Genomic DNA, 20,556 nt, shown 5'->3' with positions numbered 1-20,556 from the left:
GGCACTGTTACCACGCCAGCCCTGACATCAGCACCGGTGGACCGAATCATGCGCCCACGACGGCTTGTCTGTACGACCCTGGGCGACGGGTCCCACCAGCCAGCGAGATCCTAGCAGACGGCAAGTGCGCCACCAGTCGGACCCGTTGGAAGTCGGCCCCCGAGAGTCGGCCAGCTGCTCCCCCGGGGCCCACGCGCCATTAACCATATATGACAGAGAGTCGCAATAGTGATCGCCCGCCAGGCGGCGGGGCTGTTGCCACGACTCCATGACCAAGCCCGCGTCATTAGAAGCAGGGCTACAGTAATCAGCAGCCGACAAGACCCGCCCGCGGCGGGCGCGGCCTGTCGGCTCCGTACCGGGCCAGTCGGCGAGGCCCACCAGTCGGCGGGCCCCAGGAGTTGGCGGATAAAACGGCGGCCGAAGAGACTGACAGCTGGGCCCGCGTCCAGCCGGATTACCATTGTACCCCTGGGGGTAGGCCTATATAAACCCCCCAGGGCACCCATGCAAAGGGTTGGAATCCATTAGTACTAGACCAGATCATATAGGGAGGAGGAAGCTAGCCTTGCCTTCTCCTACCTCTAGGAAACAACTCAAGGAGCAGTCATGTAAACACTTGCCATAGTGATCATGCGGAGACCCCGCAGAGCAGCAGTAGGGGTATTATCTCCCCGGAGAGCCCTGAAGCTGGGTAAGATTTGCCGGCGTGCATGTCTTCGCCTCATCCCGTTTCCAGGCACCGGCGACGTTCTACTCGCCCCCACCATGATAAGCCATCCTTTGGCATATGTCACACCCAACCCCCGACATTTGGCGCCCACCGTGAGGCGTGGTGCACCGCCGTCCGGGGACCTGCTCTGGACGGGAACCCTTTTCCTCCCTGGCGAGCGCAGCTAGCCAGGCATGCCATACGGAGTTAGCGGTGACGCGCTGCACGGCGTTGAGATCGCCTGCGCAACCAGCTGCCTCGCCGAACTTGTCGGCGAGGTTCGCCTCTCTGACGAACCTGCATCCAACGCAGGCACGGGCGGCTCCGAGAGCCTCCTCGCGGGCCTCCTCGATCAACTCCACGTCGCCGGCGAGCCTGCTGTGGACTTGGAGTCTGTAGGTTCCACCGACCCGATGCTGGTCGACTCCGACACCGCGTCGCTCAACGCGTTTCCCACTAATGTGGTGGTCTACGACGAGCCTCTCCCTCGTGCGGAAAGCGGCAGAAGCACCGTCACCGAAGTGCTCGTCATCAGTCATGACGAGCCTCCCGGCGGAGGAGCGCATGACCCACTTGGCGCGATGCTACAAGACCTGACTGTGCCCATTCCAGAAGACGCTGACGCGGATACGTTGGAGGCGCGCCGCCTTCAGCTCGTCGAAGGCGCGAAGAAGCTGGCTAGCATGAGACGCTTGTCGGAAGCCTACCAGCGAGAGATGGATCACGCTGTTGGCGGCTCGTCGGCCCCAGCGGGGCCCAGCCGCCTTGGCGCGGTCCAGCAGCGCGGCGTAGCCATCGCCAACCTGTTCGAGGCAAGCCGCCCTGTGTACGCTACCCCTGCGGAGAACATCCGAGCCGCCCAGGCGGCGGCGGACGATCTGGACAATTTCGAGGGCGAAGAACGCCGCCTGATGATGGAGCGAGTCCAGCGGCTCCTCGACGCGGCTGCCGCGCAGAACGAGGCCAGCTGCCGCACGGAGGCGCCGCAGCGGCAAAACGACGACCTTCGCCGAGACCAAGGCGCGATGTCTCGGACGCCGACTGGCGGCGCCCGAGGAAGAAGAGACAAGGATCCGGCTGTCAGCCACAATCAGACTCACATTACCATAGAGCGCGACCGAGACGGCCGCCCGAGAGCAGTGGAACGATGGGACGACTGTCCGCCTCCTCCTCCTCGCAAGTAGAGGCGAGTCTCCCCGCCGCCTGTTGACCATCCGACTCTCGGCGACCGCCTTGGCCGCCGAGAGGGAGTCGGAGAAAACGACGCCCGCCACCGCATCGACCGACTTCACCGATCCCTGGCGCTGGAAGAAGAAGACGAGTTGGGTCCGCCTTGTTTCGGGCCCTGCATTCGAGACGAGCCCTTTCCCAAAGGGTTCACGCTCCCAAGAGACACGCCCAAGTACACCGGCTCCGTGAAGCCGGAAGACTGGCTGGTCGACTACTCCACGGCTGTCAGCATAGCGAACGGCAACAAGCGTGTCGCCATAAAATACGTCCCACTCATGCTCCAGGGCCCGGCCTGGACATGGCTGAACAGCCTGAAGCCCCGCAGCATCAACAGCTGGGTTGACCTCACCGAAGCATTCGTCCGCAACTTCACCAGCACGTACAAGCGTCCTCCCAAGCCTCGTCAGCTTTCCTTGTGCATGCAAGGTCCCAACGAGTCGACTCGCGATTACCTCACGCGTTGGGCCGAGCTTTGGAACTCTTGCGAGGGCGTGCACGAGGTGCAGGCTATCGAGTACTTCACCGCCGGGTGCAGAGAAGGCACCCTCCTCAAGCACAAGCTCCTCTGCGACGAGCCAGAAACCCTCGACGAGCTGCTGATCATAGCAGACAAGTACGCCACGGCCGACTCCTCCATGAAGGCGGAGATTCAAGTTAGCGCAACTGGCAAAGTGGCCCCTCAGGCTCCAAGAACTCCGGCGGGAGACGCTAGTCGACGACAACAGCAGAGTGACCACAAGCGCAAGGCCCCGCAGCCGGCAGGTTGCGACAGTTGAAGCCCAGCAGCCGGATAGGCAGCCTCCACCCAAACGACAGAAAGGCGGCAAGCCCAACTGGTTGCCGGCCTTCTCCTACGAGCAGACTCTGGATGGACCTTGCAAGTTCCATAGCGGCGCGAAGCCGTCGAATCACACCACCCGGAAGTGCCACTGGCTCACCAGGATCGCCAAGGGAGACGGCCTCCCACCTCCCCTGCCTGTTGGGCAGCCGCCTCCGCCTCTGCCCCAGCAGCCGGCTGTCAGACCAGTCAGCGCGGTACAAGACGAATACCCCGAAGAGCATGGAGCCTATGTGGTGTTTACCAGTATGGCTGACGATCGACGCAGCAGGCGGCTGCAGCGACAAGAGGTGAATGCAGTAGCATTAGAGACGCCAGAATTCATGCATTGGTCCGAGAAGCCTATCAGCTGGAGCAGGGCTGATCACCTGGAGGTGATGCCGAGTCCGGGCTCCTATGCCTTGGTCTTGGATGCCACCTTTGCCACGGATAGACGAGCCGCTCGTTTCTCGCGAGTTCTGATAGACGGAGGCAGCAGCATCAATATCCTGTACAAGGACACCATGGAGAAATTAGGAATCAAGCAAAGACAGCTTCAGAACAGCCGGACTATGTTCCATGGCATCGTTCCTGGGCTTTCCTGCTCACCAATCGGTAAGATCCTGATGGACATCCTCTTTGGAGATAAAGATCACTTCCGCCGAGAGTCAGTTTGGTTTGAGGTGGTGGACCTCGAGAGCCCATACCATGCACTACTTGGCCGACCTGCCCTGGCCAAGTTCATGGCGGTCCCCCACTACGCCTACCTCAAAATGAAGATGCCCAGTTTCAGGGGAATTCTGACTGTAGCCGGTGACTACCGGAAGTCGTCTGCCTGTGCGGCTGAGAGCAGTCGGCTAGCCGAGTCCCTGGTGATCGCAGCCGAGAAGCGACTCCTTGAGCAGGTTGTGGCGATGGCCGGCAAGCAGCCAGAGGTGTCGCCCAACCCAAAGGAGTCGGAGGTTGAGGGTCCGTTCAAGCCGGCCAAGGAGACAAAGAAGATACCCTTGGATCCGGAACACCCGAAGAGGTACGCTGTCGTAGGCGCAAACCTCGACAGCAAATAGGAAGGCGAGCTCATCGATTTCCTCCGTGAGAATCGAGACATCTTCGCATGGTCCCCCAAAGACATACCAGGTGTACCGATGGAATTCGCCGAGCACAAGTTACATGTCCGATCTGATGCAAAGCCGGTCAGGCAGCCCCTGCGCCGCCTATCAAAAGAGAAGAGAAGAGTTGTCGGAGAAGAGATAGCCCGACTCCTAGCAGCCGGCTTCATTATGGAAGTATTCTTTCCAGAGTGGCTAGCCAACCCGGTCCTGGTACTGAAGAAAAATAAGCAGTGGCGAATCTGTATTGACTACACGAGCCTCAACAAGGCCTGCCCCAAGGACCCGTTTGCTCTGCCAAGAATTGATCAGGTGATAGACTCCACCGCCGGATGCGATCTATTGAGCTTTTTGGATGCATATTCAGGATATCACCAGATCAAGCTGAACCCAGCTGACAGACTGAAGACCGCCTTCATCACGCCGTTTGGAGCTTTCTGCTACCTCACCATGACGTTCGGCTTGAGAATTGCCGGCGCCACCTTCCAACGTTGCATGCAGAAGTGCCTCCTCAAGCAGCTCGGCAGGAACGCCCACGTCTACGTGGATGATGTGGTGGTGAAGACAGAAAAGCATGGAACACTGCTGGAAGACCTCAAGGAGACCTTTGAGAACCTGCGCCGATTCCAGATCAAGCTCAACCCCGAGAAGTGCGTCTTCAGAGTACCAGCCGGCCAACTCCTTGGCTTCCTGGTCTCTGAACGCGGCATAGAATGCAACCCTGTAAAGATCAAGGCCATTAAGAGGATGGAGGTACCCAGCCGACTGCTGGACGTGCAAAAGTTCACCGGCTGCCTGGCATCCATCAGCCGATTCATCAGTCGGCTGGGCGAGAAAGCTCTCCCCTTATACCAACTCATGAAGAAGACCACTTTTTTCGAGTGGAACCACAAGGCGGACGAAGCTTTTCTCCAGCTGAAAAAGATGCTGACTACTCCACCCGTTCTGGCGGCTCCGACTCCTAAGGAACCTATGCTCCTGTACATCGCCACCACCAGCCGGGTAGTCAGCATGGTCATTGTAGTCGAACGCAAGGAGGAAGGCAAGGCACTACCTGTCCAGAGACCGGTATATTACCTGAGCGAAGTACTGTCAGCCTCCAAGCAGAACTACCCTCACTACCATAAGATGTGCTATGGCATGCACTTTACCGCCAAGAAATTGAAGCCCTACTTTCAAGAGCACCCAATCACTGTGGTCTGCACGGCCCCACTTGCCGAGATCATCGGAAGCTGAGATGCTTCTGGCCGAGTGGCCAAGTGGGCCATAGAGCTGGCTCCCTACACCATCCACTACCAGCCCCGCACCACCATCAAGTCACAAGCACTGGCCGACTTTCTCGTCGACTGGGCCGAGACCCAGTACCTACCTCCAGCGCCCGACTCCACCCATTGGCGGATGCATTTCGACGGCTCCAAGATGCACACCGGCTTGGGAGCCAGCGTTGTCCTCACTTCTCCTAAAGGCGACAAGCTCAAGTACGCACTGCAAATCCATTTTGCCGCCTCCAACAACGTCCCCGAGTACGAGGCGCTCATTCACGGGCTCCGGCTTGCCAAAGAACTCGGCATTCGCCGGATCCTGTGTTACGGCGACTCAGACTTAGTGGTCCAGCAGTCGTCTGGCGACTGGGACGCCAAAGATGCAAACATGGAGAGTTACCGTTTCCTCGTGCAGCAACTCAGTGGGTATTTCGAGGGGTGCGAATTCCTCCATGTGCCAAGAAACGACAGCGACCAAGCAGACGCCTTGGCACGAATCGGCTCTACCCGCCAAGCAATACCATCCGGCGTCGCCCTTCAACGCCTTCTCAAGCCGTCTGTCAAGCCTTCACCAGAATCAGACTCCATCTTCATGCCGGCTCCTCCCGAAGAAGTCGGATCCGACTCCAGAGCCCCGGGAGACGGTACGGGGATTTCAGCAGATGGTTCCAAAACCGCCACAGTCGAGGCCGACCCAGGGACTGCAGAACCCAGCCCGGGGACTGCGGCGGGGGGCTCGAAGACTCCAGAACTCGGCCCAAGAGCCGCGCCAGTCGGCCCAGGGACTTCATTAACCCAGCAAGCGGTTGTTAACTCCACCCCCCCCCCCGCCGCCCAGCCCAGCCGCCCTCGTCCAAGTTACAATTCTGGCAGTCGAAGAAATAGCAGCACCCTCATGGGCCCAGCCCATCCTCAAATTTCTGGTGAGCAAAGAGCTGCCAACTGATGAGACCTTAGCTCGGCAGGCACAACATCGAGCGGCAGCCTACACCATAGTCAACAGAGAGCTGGTCAGGCGCAGCGTCACTGGTGTCTACCAGCGCTGCGTAGAGCCAGAGCAAGGCCAAGCAATCCTCAAAGACATCCACCAAGGCGAGTGTGGCCACCATGCAGCTTCAAGAGCACTCATCGCCAAAGCTTTCCGACACGGCTTCTTTTGTCCAACGGCCTTAGAACAGGCTAAGGAATTGGTCCAAAAATGCAAAGGGTGCCAGAAGTTCCGCTCCAAGCCGCATCAGCCGGCTTCCGCACTCAAGACCATCCCCATTGCCTGGCCTTTCGCAGTTTGGGGTCTAGACATGGTGGGACCATTCAAGACAGCACGAGGTGGCTTAACTCACTTACTTGTCGCAGTGGACAAGTTCACCAAGTGGATAGAAGCGAAGCCAATCAAGAAACTGAACGGTCCGACCGCCGTGACTTTCATCTCCGATATCACAATTCGGTACGGCATACCACACAGCATCATCACCGACAACGGCACAAATTTTGCCAAAGGTGCCTTGGCCCGTTTTTGCGCAACGCAGGGCATCCGACTGGACCTAGCGTCCGTCGCCCATCCACAGTCAAATGGCCAGGTGGAGCGAGCAAATGGCCTCATCCTGTCTGGCATCAAGCCCCGGCTGGTTGACCCTCTAGAGCACTCGGCTGGTTGCTGGCTTGATGAGTTGCCAGCCGTCCTCTGGAGTCTGCGCACGACTCCAAACAAGTCAACCAGCTTCATGCCTTTCTTCCTCGTCTACGGTGCCGAAGCCGTCATCCCAACGGACATAGAGTTCGACTCCCCGCGAGTCACCATGTACATCGAGGAGGAAGCAGAAGAAGCACGTCAAGACGGCGTCGATCTGCTGGAAGAGGGCCGGCTGTTGGCACTCAGCCGGTCCAGCATCTACCAGCAGAGCCTGCGCCAATACTACAACAGGAAGGTCAAGCCGAGATCTTTCCAAGAGGGCAACCTTGTGCTCCGGCTGATCCAGCAAACAGCCGGCCAACACAAGCTGTCAGCGCCTTGGGAAGGCCCTTTCATCATCAGCAAAGTACTGGGCAACGACTCCTACTACCTGATTGATGCTCAGAAGCCCTGAGCACGCAAGAGGGACGACTCCGGCAAAGAGACGGAGCGGCCATGGAATGCAAATCTCCTCCGAAGATTTTACAGTTGATGCAGTATGTACCACTCTACCTTTTGTATTAAAATACCAAGACTTCGGGCCCCCCAAGATGAGCTCGGGGACTGCCCTCTTTTGTCTATATGATAAAAATTATGCCTACGAGTACGTTACTCTTTGTTATGCCGCTTGGCACCGGGCTCGACAGGTCGGCCCGGGGACTTGCCGCCTCGCACTATGAAATGCTTCCTGCAGCCAGACAAGTAGTGTGTGGCGCCTAAGCCATCTCCTGTCAGAAGCCGCAGCTCGCAGAGCGACTGTACGGTGGGCAGGAATAAGGTAGAATGGGCGTTCACATGAAAAATGGCTAAGGACTCAAAGCATAAAACATAGCTTAAGACGGCTTCCAGCCTTCCCTTTTTATTTTCGCAAACCGACTATTAAGCAGTCGGCTCACCGCCTTCTATCCAACTTGCTAAAAAACTCTAAAACGGCTAAGTACTTGCCTTCCCAAAGTAGCCAAGCATTCGATCCAACGGCAGTCCGCAGAGCGGCTGTCCGACTCGCAAGACAGGAAACTAAGGGAAAGCGGCAAAGGAAAAGGCCAAAAGAGCAATGAGCAAGAAAAGTTAGAATTCGGATAAAAATTTACATAACATAGGCCCTTGGCCGAATCTTTGAGCAGAAGTTCAAAATACACCCCGCGGGTGGAATTGTGCGAATTAACAAGTTCTTCAAGACTACTAAAGCAGATAAAATAAAGATAAGGCGGCAGCTTAGGAAGCGGCAGACGGATTCGGAGGGTCGGAGGAGGCGGCAGCGTCAGGCGTTGGGGCGGCCGGCCGGGCAGTCTCGGCTTGATTGCCTCCGGCGGCAGTCGGCTCGGTCGCACGCGGCTCGTTGCTGGAGGCGCGGTCGAGCTGAGGCTGGCCGTCTACCCCGTCTTCTGGTGCCTCCGTCTCACCTCCGTCCTCCGCCTCGCCATCCTCCTCGACGCTGGAGCCGATCACCTCCGCCGAGTCCTCGCCGTAGTCTGGGTTCATCCCAAACCACTCCGGCGGTACCTCCTCGCCGTCTTCAGACCGCTCGGGGACGAAGATGCTGGTGTCGGTGTACTCGGCGATCGCCACGGCACGCTTGACGAGGGCGTCTTCCGCGGCTGCCAGCTCCGGCTGGGCCTCTGACTGGAGTGTGGCCAGCCGGTCTAGGTCCAGCCCCGAATACCACGCCTTGTCGAACTCCAAGGCCCGGCGCGCTCCAGCTCGGGCCGAGGAACCCTTCCAGGCCTCAAGACGACCAGCCGCGACCTCCAGCCAGTCGGCGGTCCGACTAGGGGTGCGCGGAGCCTGCATGTCCGGCCACAGGGCAGCAATCGCCTGGGCGCTGACACGATGAAGCCGGCGCAGCATCCGGTGAGTCGGCCAAAGGCGAGCCTCAATGCTCAGGATATGCTCATCAAGGGTTCGAGGGGCGTCGGCGGCAATCTCTGCGCCCTCCGCCCTCCGACCTTCATGGTCAGCCTCGATGGCTTGGATGGCGGCCTGCGAATGTCCAGGGAAGAAGTCTGCCAAGACGGAAAAAACGAAGAAGCAGGTCAAAAATCAGAAGTCGGCACGACTTATAATCGGCAGCTCGAACAAAGAAAGTAAAGAAACTCACCATCAACAATGTCTTCAATCTCATGGAAGCCAGAGGCCAGCATTGCCTCCTTGTCAGTCCAGGAGGAGCGCTCGCTCGCAAACTCGGCCAGGAGGGCGGCTTCCGCCTCTTCCGCCTCCTTCTGCGTCTTCGTTAGCAGCTCCCTCTGCTCTGCCAATTGTGTGGCCAACAGATCGCGCTCCATGGTGAGCTTGCTGCACTCCTCCCCCTTGGTGCGCAACACGGAGTTGGCTTCGCTCAGCTGCTGTTGAAGAACAGCGTTGGCTTCTGAAGAGAAGGAAAAAAGAAGACGTTAAGTCGTCAATAAAGAAGGTCGCCGGGGAGATTCGGCCCGACTGCTCAGCAGTCGGCCCGAATCTCGGGGACTACAGCCCGCGGGTGTGCCAGCGCGCCCCCGCAAAGAAGAAAAAGGACTCACTCCGGCTCTCCGACAAGTCGGCGGTTTGCTTGCCCAGCTCTTCAACATTACGGTTGAAGGCAGTAACGCAGAGGTTGTGGTAGTCCTGCGACAAGTGTTTCAGACAAAAGTTAGTACCCGGAACTCACCAAGTGGAGTTCCGGGCCGCCTGCTCAGCAGCCGTCCCGAAACTCGGGGACTACACCCAGAGGGTGCGCTGGCGCGCCCCCACAGAGAGGAACAAGAAAACAAGGACCAAAGAGAAAACATACTCGGACAGCTGCCCGCGATGCTAGGTACGCCTTGGTGCAGTTCTGGAGGGCGTCGCCCTCAGCTCGAAGCTTCGTTTGGACATCCAGAAGCGCCTGGTTCAGCGGCCCTGTGCCGCCTCCTCGCACCCACCCAATGGGCGCGGCGCTCGTCGCTTCGGCATCCGGGATCGCCGAGATGGCGGTGCCGGTCTCCAGGGGGCGTGGCGCCGAGGTCGCCTTCTCAAGACGGCGGCGCGTTGGCGAGCCGACTTGAAGGAGTAGCCTTGCCACGGCCTCGTCTTCAGTCGGCAGCACCGGAGGGTCCCCTGGCTGTTTGCCTTGCGCGCTCCCAGACAGCGGCGGAGGCGGCGGCGGAACGATCACGTCCGGCATGGAGGAGTCGCCGCCTTCCCTCTCCATGACGGGGTTCTCGCCACCGGCTTCCCCAGTCTGCCCCATGAACTCCGGAGGCGGCGGCGCAGAGATCTGCGGGGTGACGAACACCGCCGATTGGCGGTGCGCGGCCTCCTCAGCCTGCCGCTTCTTCACGGCGACGGTTTCGGCCTCCGCCAGTTTCTTCTTGGCGGAGGCCTCCGCCTTACCGGCCTCCACCTTCTCTAGGAGGGCGGCCTCTTCCTCGTTGCGCTTCTCTTGCGCATTCCGCTCCGTCGCCTCCCGGAGGTCGGCAGCGGGGTCAATCCGCCGAGTAGTGGCGGACGTCTCCGCTGACCCCATGACGGAGGCAGCGACAACCCTCTCAAGAGTGAGGGGAGCCCTCAAGCGAGGGAAGCAAGTAAAAGACTCAGACAAAAGCTACAAAGAAAGAGTAAAGCATTAAGACGAGATACTCACGCGGAGACCAGTGGCGGCTTCTTTACTTCCTTGCAGAAGCGGATGGCCTTCGCGGCCGCCACGTCCCGCTTGGTCGCCGCAGCCAAACTCTTGGGCTTCTTCGGCCGACTGCCGAACAAGGTCGGCACGGCTCTACATTTTTTCCCACCGCCTGGAGCACTCGGCGCGGCAGAAGAGCCCGCGCCGGGATGACTGGCTCCTGGCCGATGGCGGGGGGCGACCTCCTCGTCATCATCAGGCCAGTCCTCTAGACTGGCCCCGAGCCGCGGGCCGCCTCCTCCCTCGGCGTCGTCTTCCAAAGCCGCCGCCCCCAGATCGGGGTCGTCGACGTCGCTCTCCGCCCGGTCGGCGAGGAACTCGCGGACCGGCCCCGTGGTACCGGCTGGTGGATGGAGGAGGGGATTCTGGCCAAAGCCGACTGGTCAGGTCGCACAAAACAAACTTGGCAAGAAAGAACACAATTCAAAGAAAGAAAGAAAAGGCAACTCACTGTGGGTGGGGGGTTGGCGCGGGAATACGGCTCCTTACCGAACCGCCAGTACTCCAGGAGCTTGCTGTCCGAGAGGTAGTTCACCATGTAGGCCACCTCCTCGTGAGGCATGTCCTTGGTGCACATACGACTCGGGTCATGGCACCCGCTCATTTGGCATATCATGTGGGGGCGGCCTTCGAGCGGGAGAACTCGGCGCGCCACGAAGGCGGCCAGCAGGTCCGGACCAGTCAGGCCCTCTGACTACGTCAGTACTCGGAGTCGTGCGACGGCGCCGGCTCCCGCAAGCGTCAGCGACTTGGCCCGGAACGACCAGTTGGGCAGTCTCCCAGCCGGCGGGCCGGCTTTGAAAGCCGGCAGGTTGACCCAATCGCCCCCTGTGAAGACGCTCTTCACGTAGAAGTACGATCGCTGCCACATCTTCACTGACTTTATCAGCTTGATGAATGCGCCGCACTGAGCCGGCACGCCCGCAGCCTGGGTGCCGAGCTTGGAGTAGAAGAACTCCCCCCAGAGCTCGAGGGTGGGGAGCACTCCGAGGAAGCCTTCGCACAAGGCCACGAAGGCGGACAGCAGAACCACCATGTTGGGCGTGAGGTGGTGCGGCTGGAGGCCGTAGAACTCCAGAAAGGAGCGGAAGAAGCTACTCGCCGGCAGCCCCAATCCGCGCAGGCAGTGCGAGTGGAAGACAACCCGCTCGCCCTCCTCCGGCGCCGGAGAGATCTCCCCCCTCGGAGCAAGGCGTACCCGCACATAATCTTCGCCGGGAAGCTGATGAGTCTTGCGGAGGAACTCGATGTGGTCGTCGTGGACTTCTGAACCATCCCAGGTGCCGGAATGCACCGAGGGAAGCGCGGCGGCAGAAGAAGAACTCATCGTGAGCGGATCGCCGCGGCGTTCGGCAAAGCTTGGGCGCGCGGCGGTGCGAGGAAGAAGGAGAAGATGAAGAAGAGCAAGGAGTAGCGTGGAGAAGGGGCGCGCGTGCTCCGCCGCGCCCCCTCCTCCCCCTACTTATAGCCTCATGGGCTACGAAGCCGAGGGGGCGGTCGTGGGATTTACTGCGCCCACGACCCCACGATCCCCACGTTTCCAGGACAAAGTTACTGCGCGCAGTAACTCCACGGGAATCCCAACCATCCGCCTGGGCCACAGCGGATCCGCTCGGGCGTCGAGGCGCGGTAGCGGCGGGCCCCGCCTACGGGCCTGTCCCGTCACGCGCGTAGGCTGGCAGACTGGCCCGACCGCGTGTTAACACGTGACAGGCCCGGAACGGGCGGCGGCCTGGAGGCTTAGCCAGCACGCTACTTGGATCCCGCCGTGACGTTCGAAATATTGTGCGAGTCAGAGTTGGGCGAGTCCGACTCCTCAAAGCTGGCCCGGCGGAAGTCAAGCAAGATCCATGTCTCGGGCACCAAGAAAGAGAAACTGCTGAGGCTCCTCGGCCGATCGTCCGCGGCGCCTCACCAGCTTCGGGGACTACTGTCGGAGTAATGGGCCACGGGTAGGCTAACCCGAGTCCCAGAACCTTTCAAGACATCGGGGCAGGCTGCGCCCCTCAAGACCCCAGGACAGAGAGCCGCCTTCTAAGAAGTCGGCGGCAAGGCCACTGACTAGCCACTCGCGGCCGAGTCCCAGGGACGACTTCAACATAAGCCGACTCCTGACTGACGACTTCCCAAGAAGCCGGCCTTGGGGAGTCGGCCCGCGACTCCAACAAACCCCACATCCTCATCAAGAGGGACAGGACAGGGGAGTGGCTACAGTGAAGCATGCTCCCACCCCTTTCCAGAGGCAGGCATGGCCATAGTACGCCGTACCCGTGGAGATCTCCGTGCGGCATGGCACTGTTACCACGCCGGCCCTGACATCAGCACCGGTGGACCGAATCCTACACCCACGACGGCTTGTCTGTACGACCCTGGGCGACGGGTCCCACCAGCCAGCGAGATCCCAGCAGACGGCAAGTGCGCCACCAGTCGGACCTGTTGGAAGTCGGCCCCCGAGAGTCGGCCAGCTCCTCCCCCGAGGCCCACGCGCCATTAACCAGATATGAGAGAGTGGCAATAGTGATCGCCCACCAGGCGGCGGGGCTGTTGCCACGACTCCATGACCAAGCCCGCGTCATTAGAAGCACGGCTACAGTAATCAGCAGCCGGCAAGACCCGCCCACGGCGGGCGCGGCCTGTCGGCTCCGTACCGGGTTAGTCGGTGGGGCCCACCAGTCGGTGGGCCCCAGGAGTCGGCGGATAAAACGGCGGCCGGAGAGACTGACGGCTGGGCCCGCATCCAGCCGAATTACCATTGTACCCCTGGGGGGTAGGCCTATATAAACCCCCCAGGGCACCCATGCAAAGGGTTGGAATCCATTAGTACTAGACCAGATCATATAGGGAGGAGGAAGCTAGCCTTGCCTTCTCCTGCCTCTAGGAAACAGCTCAAGGAGCAGTCGTGTAAACACTTTCCATAGTGATCATGTGGAGACCCCGCAGAGCAGCAGTAGGGGTATTATCTCCCCGGAAATCCCTGAAGCTGGGTAAGATTCGCCGGCGTGCATGTCTTCGCCTCATCCCGTTTCCAGGCACCGGCGACGTTCTACTCGCCCCCACCATGATAAGCCATCCTTTGGCATATGTCGCACCCAACCCCCGACAAGGATTTCGGTGCTGAAAGAACAAGCTGGGATACTGAGAATGCGGCTCTATTAAAAAGAGAAGAAGATGCTGAGGCTGCTCTTAAGCCGGTGACTAATGAGTTATCTTGGCTTGAAGCATCAAATCAATAGCATGACAGCCACCATCTTTGGTAAGTAATATTGTAGTTCAATCTTTCACTACCAATGAATAATAATCCTTAACCGGTTTACCAATATCTTTGCTAATGCAAGTTCTAGAATTTCCAACCTTGGCTCAGATAAGCGCATGAAGCTTAAAGCTACATACACCCTTGTGGAATAATTGTACGCAGGTGCTCAACGAGCTATAGCTGCTGTCTCTCATACCAAACAGCCACCTTCCATTATCAGAGAAACATTGGACAAGCTGTCAGTCGTCCCCCAATGGGTTGAAGAGATAAAATGGTCAGCTGCCAGAGCTGGTGCCATGATGTCTACTATACAACCTTCTTCTTGTAGACGTTGTTGGGCCTCCAAGTGCAGAGGTTTGTAGGACAGTAGAAAAGTTCCCTCAAGTGGATGACCTAAGGTTTATCAATCCGTAGGAGGCGTAGGATGAAGATGGTCTCTCTCAAGCAACCCTGCAACCAAATAACAAAGAGTCTCTTGTGTCCCCAACACACCCAATACAATGGTAAATTGTATAGGTGCACTAGTTCAGCGAAGAGATGGTCATACAAGTGCAATATGGATAGTAGATAATGGTTTTTGTAATCTGAAAATATAAAAACAGCAAGGTAACAAATGATAAAAGTGAGCGTAAATGGTATTGCAATACGTTGAAACAAGGCCTAGGGTTCATACTTTCACTAGTGCAAGTTCCCTCAACAATAATAACATAATTGGATCATATAACTATCCCTCAACATGCAACAAAGAGTCACTCCAAAGTCACTAATAGCGGAGAACAAACGAAGAGATTATGGTAGGGTATGAAACCACCTCAAAGTTATCCTTTCTGATCGATCTATTCAAGAGTCCGTAGTAAAATAACATGAAGCTATTCTTTCCGTTCAATCTATCATAGAGTTCATACTAGAATAACACCTTAAGACACAAATCAACCAAAACCCTAATGTCACCTAGATACTCCAATGTCACCTCAAGTATCCGTGGGTATGATTATACGATATGCATCACACAATCTCAGATTCATCTATTCAACCAACACAAAGAACTTCAAAGAGTGCCCAAGTTTCTACCGGAGAATCAAGACGAAAACGTGTGCCAACCCCTATGCATAGGTTCATGGGCGGAACCCACAAGTTAATCACCAAAACATACATCAAGTGGATCAATAGAATACCCCATTGTCACCACGGGTATCCCACGCAAGACATACATCAAGTGTTCTCAAATCCTTAAAGACTCAATCCGATAAGATAACTTCAAAGGGAACTCAATCCATTACAAGAGAGTAGAGGGGGAGAAACATCATAAGATCCAACTATAATAGCAAAGCTCGCGATACATCAAGATCGAACCACCCCAAGAACACGAGAGAGAGAGAGAGAGATCAAACACATAGCTACTGGTACATACCCTCAGCCTCGAGGGTGAACTACTCCCTCCTCGTCATGGAGAGCGCCGGGATGATGAAGATGGCCACCGGAGAGGGATTCCCCCCTCCGGCAGGGTGCCAGAACGGGTCTAGATTGGTTTTTGGTGGCTACGGAGGCTTCTGGCGGCGGAACTCCCGATCTATTGTGTTTTCTGGAGGTTTCAATATTTATAGGATTTTTTGGCGTAGGTCTCACGTCAGGGGGGTCTCCGGGTTGTCCACGAGGCAGGGGCCCATGCCCAGGGGGGTGGGCGCGCCCCCACCCTTGTGGGCAGCCTGGGACACTCCTGGCCCAACTCTTTTACTCTGGGGTCTTCTTTTGGTCCATAAAAAATTGTCAAAAATTGGAATGTCAATTGGACTCCGTTTGGTGTTCCTTTTCTGTAAAACGCAAAAACAAGGAAAAAACAGAAACTGGCACTGGGCTCTAGGTTAATAGGTTAGTCCCAAAAATCATATAAAATAGCATATAAATGCATATAAAACATCCAAAGTTGATAATATGATAGCATGGAACAATCAAAAATTATAGATGCGTTGGAGACGTATCATGCCATCACTGCCCTGAGCCGGGCCAAGGCATGGTAGGCCGAGCTTGACCCAGAGGAATTGGCCACTGGCTCTCCAAGCCTAAAAGAAGATGGGTCTCCCTTTAGTGCAGACAACTTCAACAAAATTGTAAGGGAAATGCATCCATTGGCAAGCAAGCTGGCTGAGGAGACCGATCTCGCCAAGTATTAGGCGGCTTTACTGCTGAAAACACAAAAGTGAAAGAGACGATTTATCCAGTTATGGATCTTATTCCACCAACACATAAGCACACTTTGCTCCTGATATTGATCCATCCACGCTCATAGATGATGAGGCTGTATTCAAAGCCGTAACTGGCGTCAATTGGACATCAACTGATATCCAGCCAGTGGAGGAAGAGGAAGAATCAGCGCTAGATAAACCGGAGGCTTCAACCCATCAAGACCAAGGCAACTGAACCACAAGGCGGCTTAAGACTGCCATACAGAACTTGTGCGTAGAAAAACACTTATTCTTTTGGGCCATATGATGCCTTGTAATAGGCTAGCTGAAAACAATGACCTGCCATGCCATCGTGCATGTTTATCTGCATAATACGTTAAACCGCCGATTTGATTTGGAAGATCTGTTGTTTTATTCTCAAGCATGTAGGCCATATTACCATCTTCCCTGCACACAAGCAGATAACATGTGCCTTGGCGGCTTACGCCAGGGCGGGTCACAACGCCCATATAAATTTTCCTGGTGACTACATAGTCCATAACCAGGGAGGGTTATCAAACCTCGCACATTCATGTGACAAGTAAAAACATACCTGTGAAATTGGTTCACACTTCCGGTTTACATTACCATATCCAATAAGGATGACAACCCAAAGATGTAGAGAGCATAACTTCAAGTGCGCAATCAACATATCCTGGAAACTTACTGTCCAAAGCCAGAACGGGTTATCAAAACCCAAAAAATATGCTCAAATATGAGTCATACAGATTAAGGCTACATAGCCTGAATCGTTTTAAACCATATGTCAATATGGTACAAGGATATAACCCAAACAATGTTTATAAAAAATAACAAATCAGATAAAGCAAGACTTTTATAGGCTGCCAAGCCTCAATATCAAGTGTTGTTCATGGGCTGCACAGCCATTGAGTTAATCCTTTATTCAAACCTGTAAGCCGGGCCTCACATGACCAATTGCCGTTTTAACTTTGACAAGTTCAGGGTCTTTATAAGATTGACTGTCAAGAGTACGGTGGGTCATTCCAGGATTACCTGGGTGGAGTGGTAGACATATAAGGCAGGATAACCCGGAATTTTAGTGAATACACCTAGCATCCAAGCCAATCAAAAGGGTAAATATAGCTATGTTCATGGGCTGCACAGCCATTGAGTTAATCCTTTATTCAAACCTGTAAGCCGGGCCTCACATGACCAATTGCCGTTTTAACTTTGACAAGTTCAGGGTCTTTATAAGATTGACTGTCAAGAGTACGGTGGGTCATTCCAGGATTACCTGGGTGGAGTGGTAGACATATAAGGCAGGATAACCCGGAATTTTAGTGAATACACCTAGCATCCAAGCCAATCAAAAGGGTAAATATAGCTATGTTCATTGAACAGGAAGCCCCCAAGTGACCTATAATAAGCCGTCAAGGCAGGTTACCTATGTTTGAACTGCACATTGTAGCAAGTTATCGTTGGTAACTTTTTAATTTGGGAAGAAAGCCCCCAAGTCGTTTCCAACAAGGCGTATAAGACGGATCAAAGGGCAGTCATAGCTATGCTTAGTGAACAGGAAGCCCCCATGTAATTTGTAATAAGGCGTGCAAGCCGGATCAAGAGGGTAGTCACAGCTATGCTAAGTGAGCAGGAAGCCCCCAAGTGATCTTATGAATTGACAATTAAGACTCAGATACTCAGAAATGAAATGACAGAGGGCTTGAATTATCATGGATGCTGACTTTATTATAATGATCATAATATATACAGTGGTGAAAATATGTACAGCACAAGAGCCGATGGCTCAAGTGTAATAAGGCCGAAGATGAGCAATATTCCACGGACGGCGGGTCTCCTCCTCCGACGTGTGTGAGTCCTTGTGGTCTCGAACATCAATGAGATAATATGACCCATTGTTCAGATTTTTGCTGACCACAAAAGGCCCTTCCCAAGGTGGGGATAACTTATGCATATCTGTTTGATCCTGGATTAGCCGAAGCACCAAGTCACCTTCTTGAAAGGTCTGGGTTTTAACCCGGCGACTATGATAATGATGCAGATCTTGCTGGTAGATTGCTGAACGAGCCGCCGCAAGGTCATGCTCTTCATCCAGAAAATCAAGATCATCTTGACATGCCTTTTCATTATCAGCTTCAACATAAGTCGCCCCGCGAGGCGAGTCGTGGCGGATGTCACTGGGGAGAACTACCTCTGCTCCATAAAGCATGAAAAAGGCGTATAACCTATGGACCTGTTGGGGGTAGTACTTATACTCCAAATTACTAAGGGAAACTCCTCAACCCAACAACCCGGCGTCCTCTGCAACTGGACCATAAGCCGGGGTTTTATGCCTCTCAAGATTTCTTGATTGGCTCTTTCAGCTTGACCATTGGACTGGGGGTGAGCCACGAATGAAACGTCAAGACGAATATGCTCTTGTTGACAAAATTCTTTCATAGCACCCTTAGACAAATTAGTTCCATTATCAGTTATGATGCTGTGAGGGTAGCCAAAACGGAAAATCACCTTTTTGATGAATTGAATCACCGTTGTCGCGTCGCACTTGCTGACCGGCTCTGCCTCAACCCATTTTTTAAACTTGTCAACCACCACCAAGAGGTGAGTCTTTTTGTCCTTGGATCTTTTAAAAGGTCCAACCATATCCACCCCCAGACCGCAAACGGCCAAGTGATACGTCTCCAACGTATCTATAATTTTTTATTGTTCCATGCTATTATATTATCTGTTTTGGATGTTAATGGGCTTTATTTTACACTTTTATATTATTTTTGGGACTAACCTATTAACCGGAGGCCCAGCCCAAATTGTTGTTTTCTTTCCTATTTCAGTGTTTCGTAGAAAAGGAATATCAAACGGAGTCCAAACGGAATGAAACCTTCGGGAACGTGATTTTTTGGAACAAACGTGATCCAGAGGACTTGGAGTGGACGTCAAGCAAATCAACGAGGCGGCCACGATGCAGGGGGCACGCCTACCCCCTGGGCGCGCCCTCCCCCCTCGTGGGCCCCTCATAGCTCCACCGACCTACTTCTTCCTCCTATATATGTTCACATACCCCGCAAACATCCAGGAGCACCACGAAACCGTATTTCCACCGCAGCAACCTTCTGTACACAAGAGATCCCGTCTTGGGTCCTTTTCTGGAGCTCCGCCGGAGGGGGCATTGATCACGGAGGGCCTCTACGTCAACTCCATGGCCCCTTCGATGATGTGTGAGTAGTTTACTTCGGACCTTCGGGTCCATAGTTATTAGCTAGATGGCCTCTTCTCTCTCTTTGGATCTCAATACAAAGTTCTCCTCGATTATCTTGGAGATCTATTCAATGTAATCTTGTTTTGCGGTGTGTTTGTCGAGATCTGATGAATTGTGGGTTTATGATCAAGTTTATCTATGAACAATATTTGAATCTTCTCTGATTTCTTTTATGTATGATTGGTTTATCTTTGCAAGTCTCTTCGAATTATCAGTTTGGTTTGGCCTACTAGATTGATCTTTCTTGCAATGGGAGAAGTGCTTAGCTTTGGGTTCAATCTTGCGGTGCTCGATCCTAGTGACAGAAAGGGAAACGACACGTATTGTATTGTTGCCATCGAGGATAAAAAGATGGGGTTTATATCATATTGCATGAGTTTATCCCTCTACATCATGTCATCTTGCTTAAGGCGTTACTCTGTTCTTATGAACTTAATACTCTAGATGCATGCTGGATAGCGGTCGATGTGTGGAGTAATAGTAGTAGATGCAGACAGGAGTTGGTCTACTTGTCGCGGACGTGATGCCTATATGCATGATCATGCCTAGATATTCTCATAATTATTCGCTATTTTATCAATTGCTCGATAGTAATTTGTTCACCCACTGTAATACTTATGCTATCTTGAGAGAAGCCACTAGTGAAACCTATGGCCCCCGGGTCTATTTTTCATCATACAAGTTTCCAATCTATTTTATTTTGCAATCTTTACTTTCAATCTATATCATAAAAATACCAAAAATACTTATCTTATTATTATCATCTCTATCAAATCTCATTCTTGCAAGTGGCCGTGAAGGGATTGACAACCCCTTTATCGCATTGGTTGCGAGGTTCTTATTTGTTTGTGTAGATACGAGGTGACTCGCGTGTGGTCCCCTGCTGGATTGATACCTTGGTTCTCAAAAACTGAGGGAAATACTTACGCTGCTTTACTGCACCACCCTTTCCTCTTCAAGGGAAAACCAACACAGTGCTCAAGAGGTAGCACCAAGTAATTGGAATCATCATCAATTCTTGAGCCGGCACGTGAGCTCATCTGGAAAATTTCTGACAGCCATCACAGTTGCTAACCAGATCCTCTGCATCAGCATGAGCCGTCAGCCAATAAAACCCATGACGAAAAGCCTTAGCCACGAGAGACTTAGAGCCGACATGATGGCCACAATCTCCTTCATGAATCTCCCGTCGAATATCATGGCCCTCCTCAGGAGAAATACAATGTTGAAACACCCTTGTAACACTGCATCGATGCAACTCGCCATTGACAATCGTCATCGACTTAAACCGCCGGTTTATCTGCCTGGCCAAAGTTTCATATTCAAGTAACTCACCCCGGGTCATATAAGCCAAATATGAGACTGTCCAATCCGGAATAACATGAAGATCCGCCACCAACTGTGCCTCCG

The 20,556-nt window shown here is 54.4% G+C and overlaps 1 protein-coding gene across 1 annotated transcript; it reads right to left on the bottom strand.

The window, feature by feature from the left end:
• Positions 1–8,014: 8,014 nt before the first annotated feature.
• Positions 8,015–8,940, bottom strand: LOC147973441 (uncharacterized). The gene is made up of 2 exons (XM_087525000.1): positions 8,898–8,940; positions 8,015–8,802 (listed from the first exon to the last, which is right to left on the bottom strand). Exons 1-2 carry the CDS (start codon positions 8,938–8,940, stop codon positions 8,015–8,017), a joined length of 831 nt encoding a protein of 276 aa, XP_087381126.1.
• Between the last annotated feature and the right edge of the window lie 11,616 nt (positions 8,941–20,556).

Source organism: Triticum urartu, chromosome 5A (assembly GCF_056163025.1).
Source record: "Triticum urartu cultivar PI428250 chromosome 5A, HENAU_Tu73, whole genome shotgun sequence".
NCBI lineage: Eukaryota > Viridiplantae > Streptophyta > Magnoliopsida > Poales > Poaceae > Triticum > Triticum urartu.
This window is presented reverse-complemented; position numbering and strand designations above follow the sequence as displayed.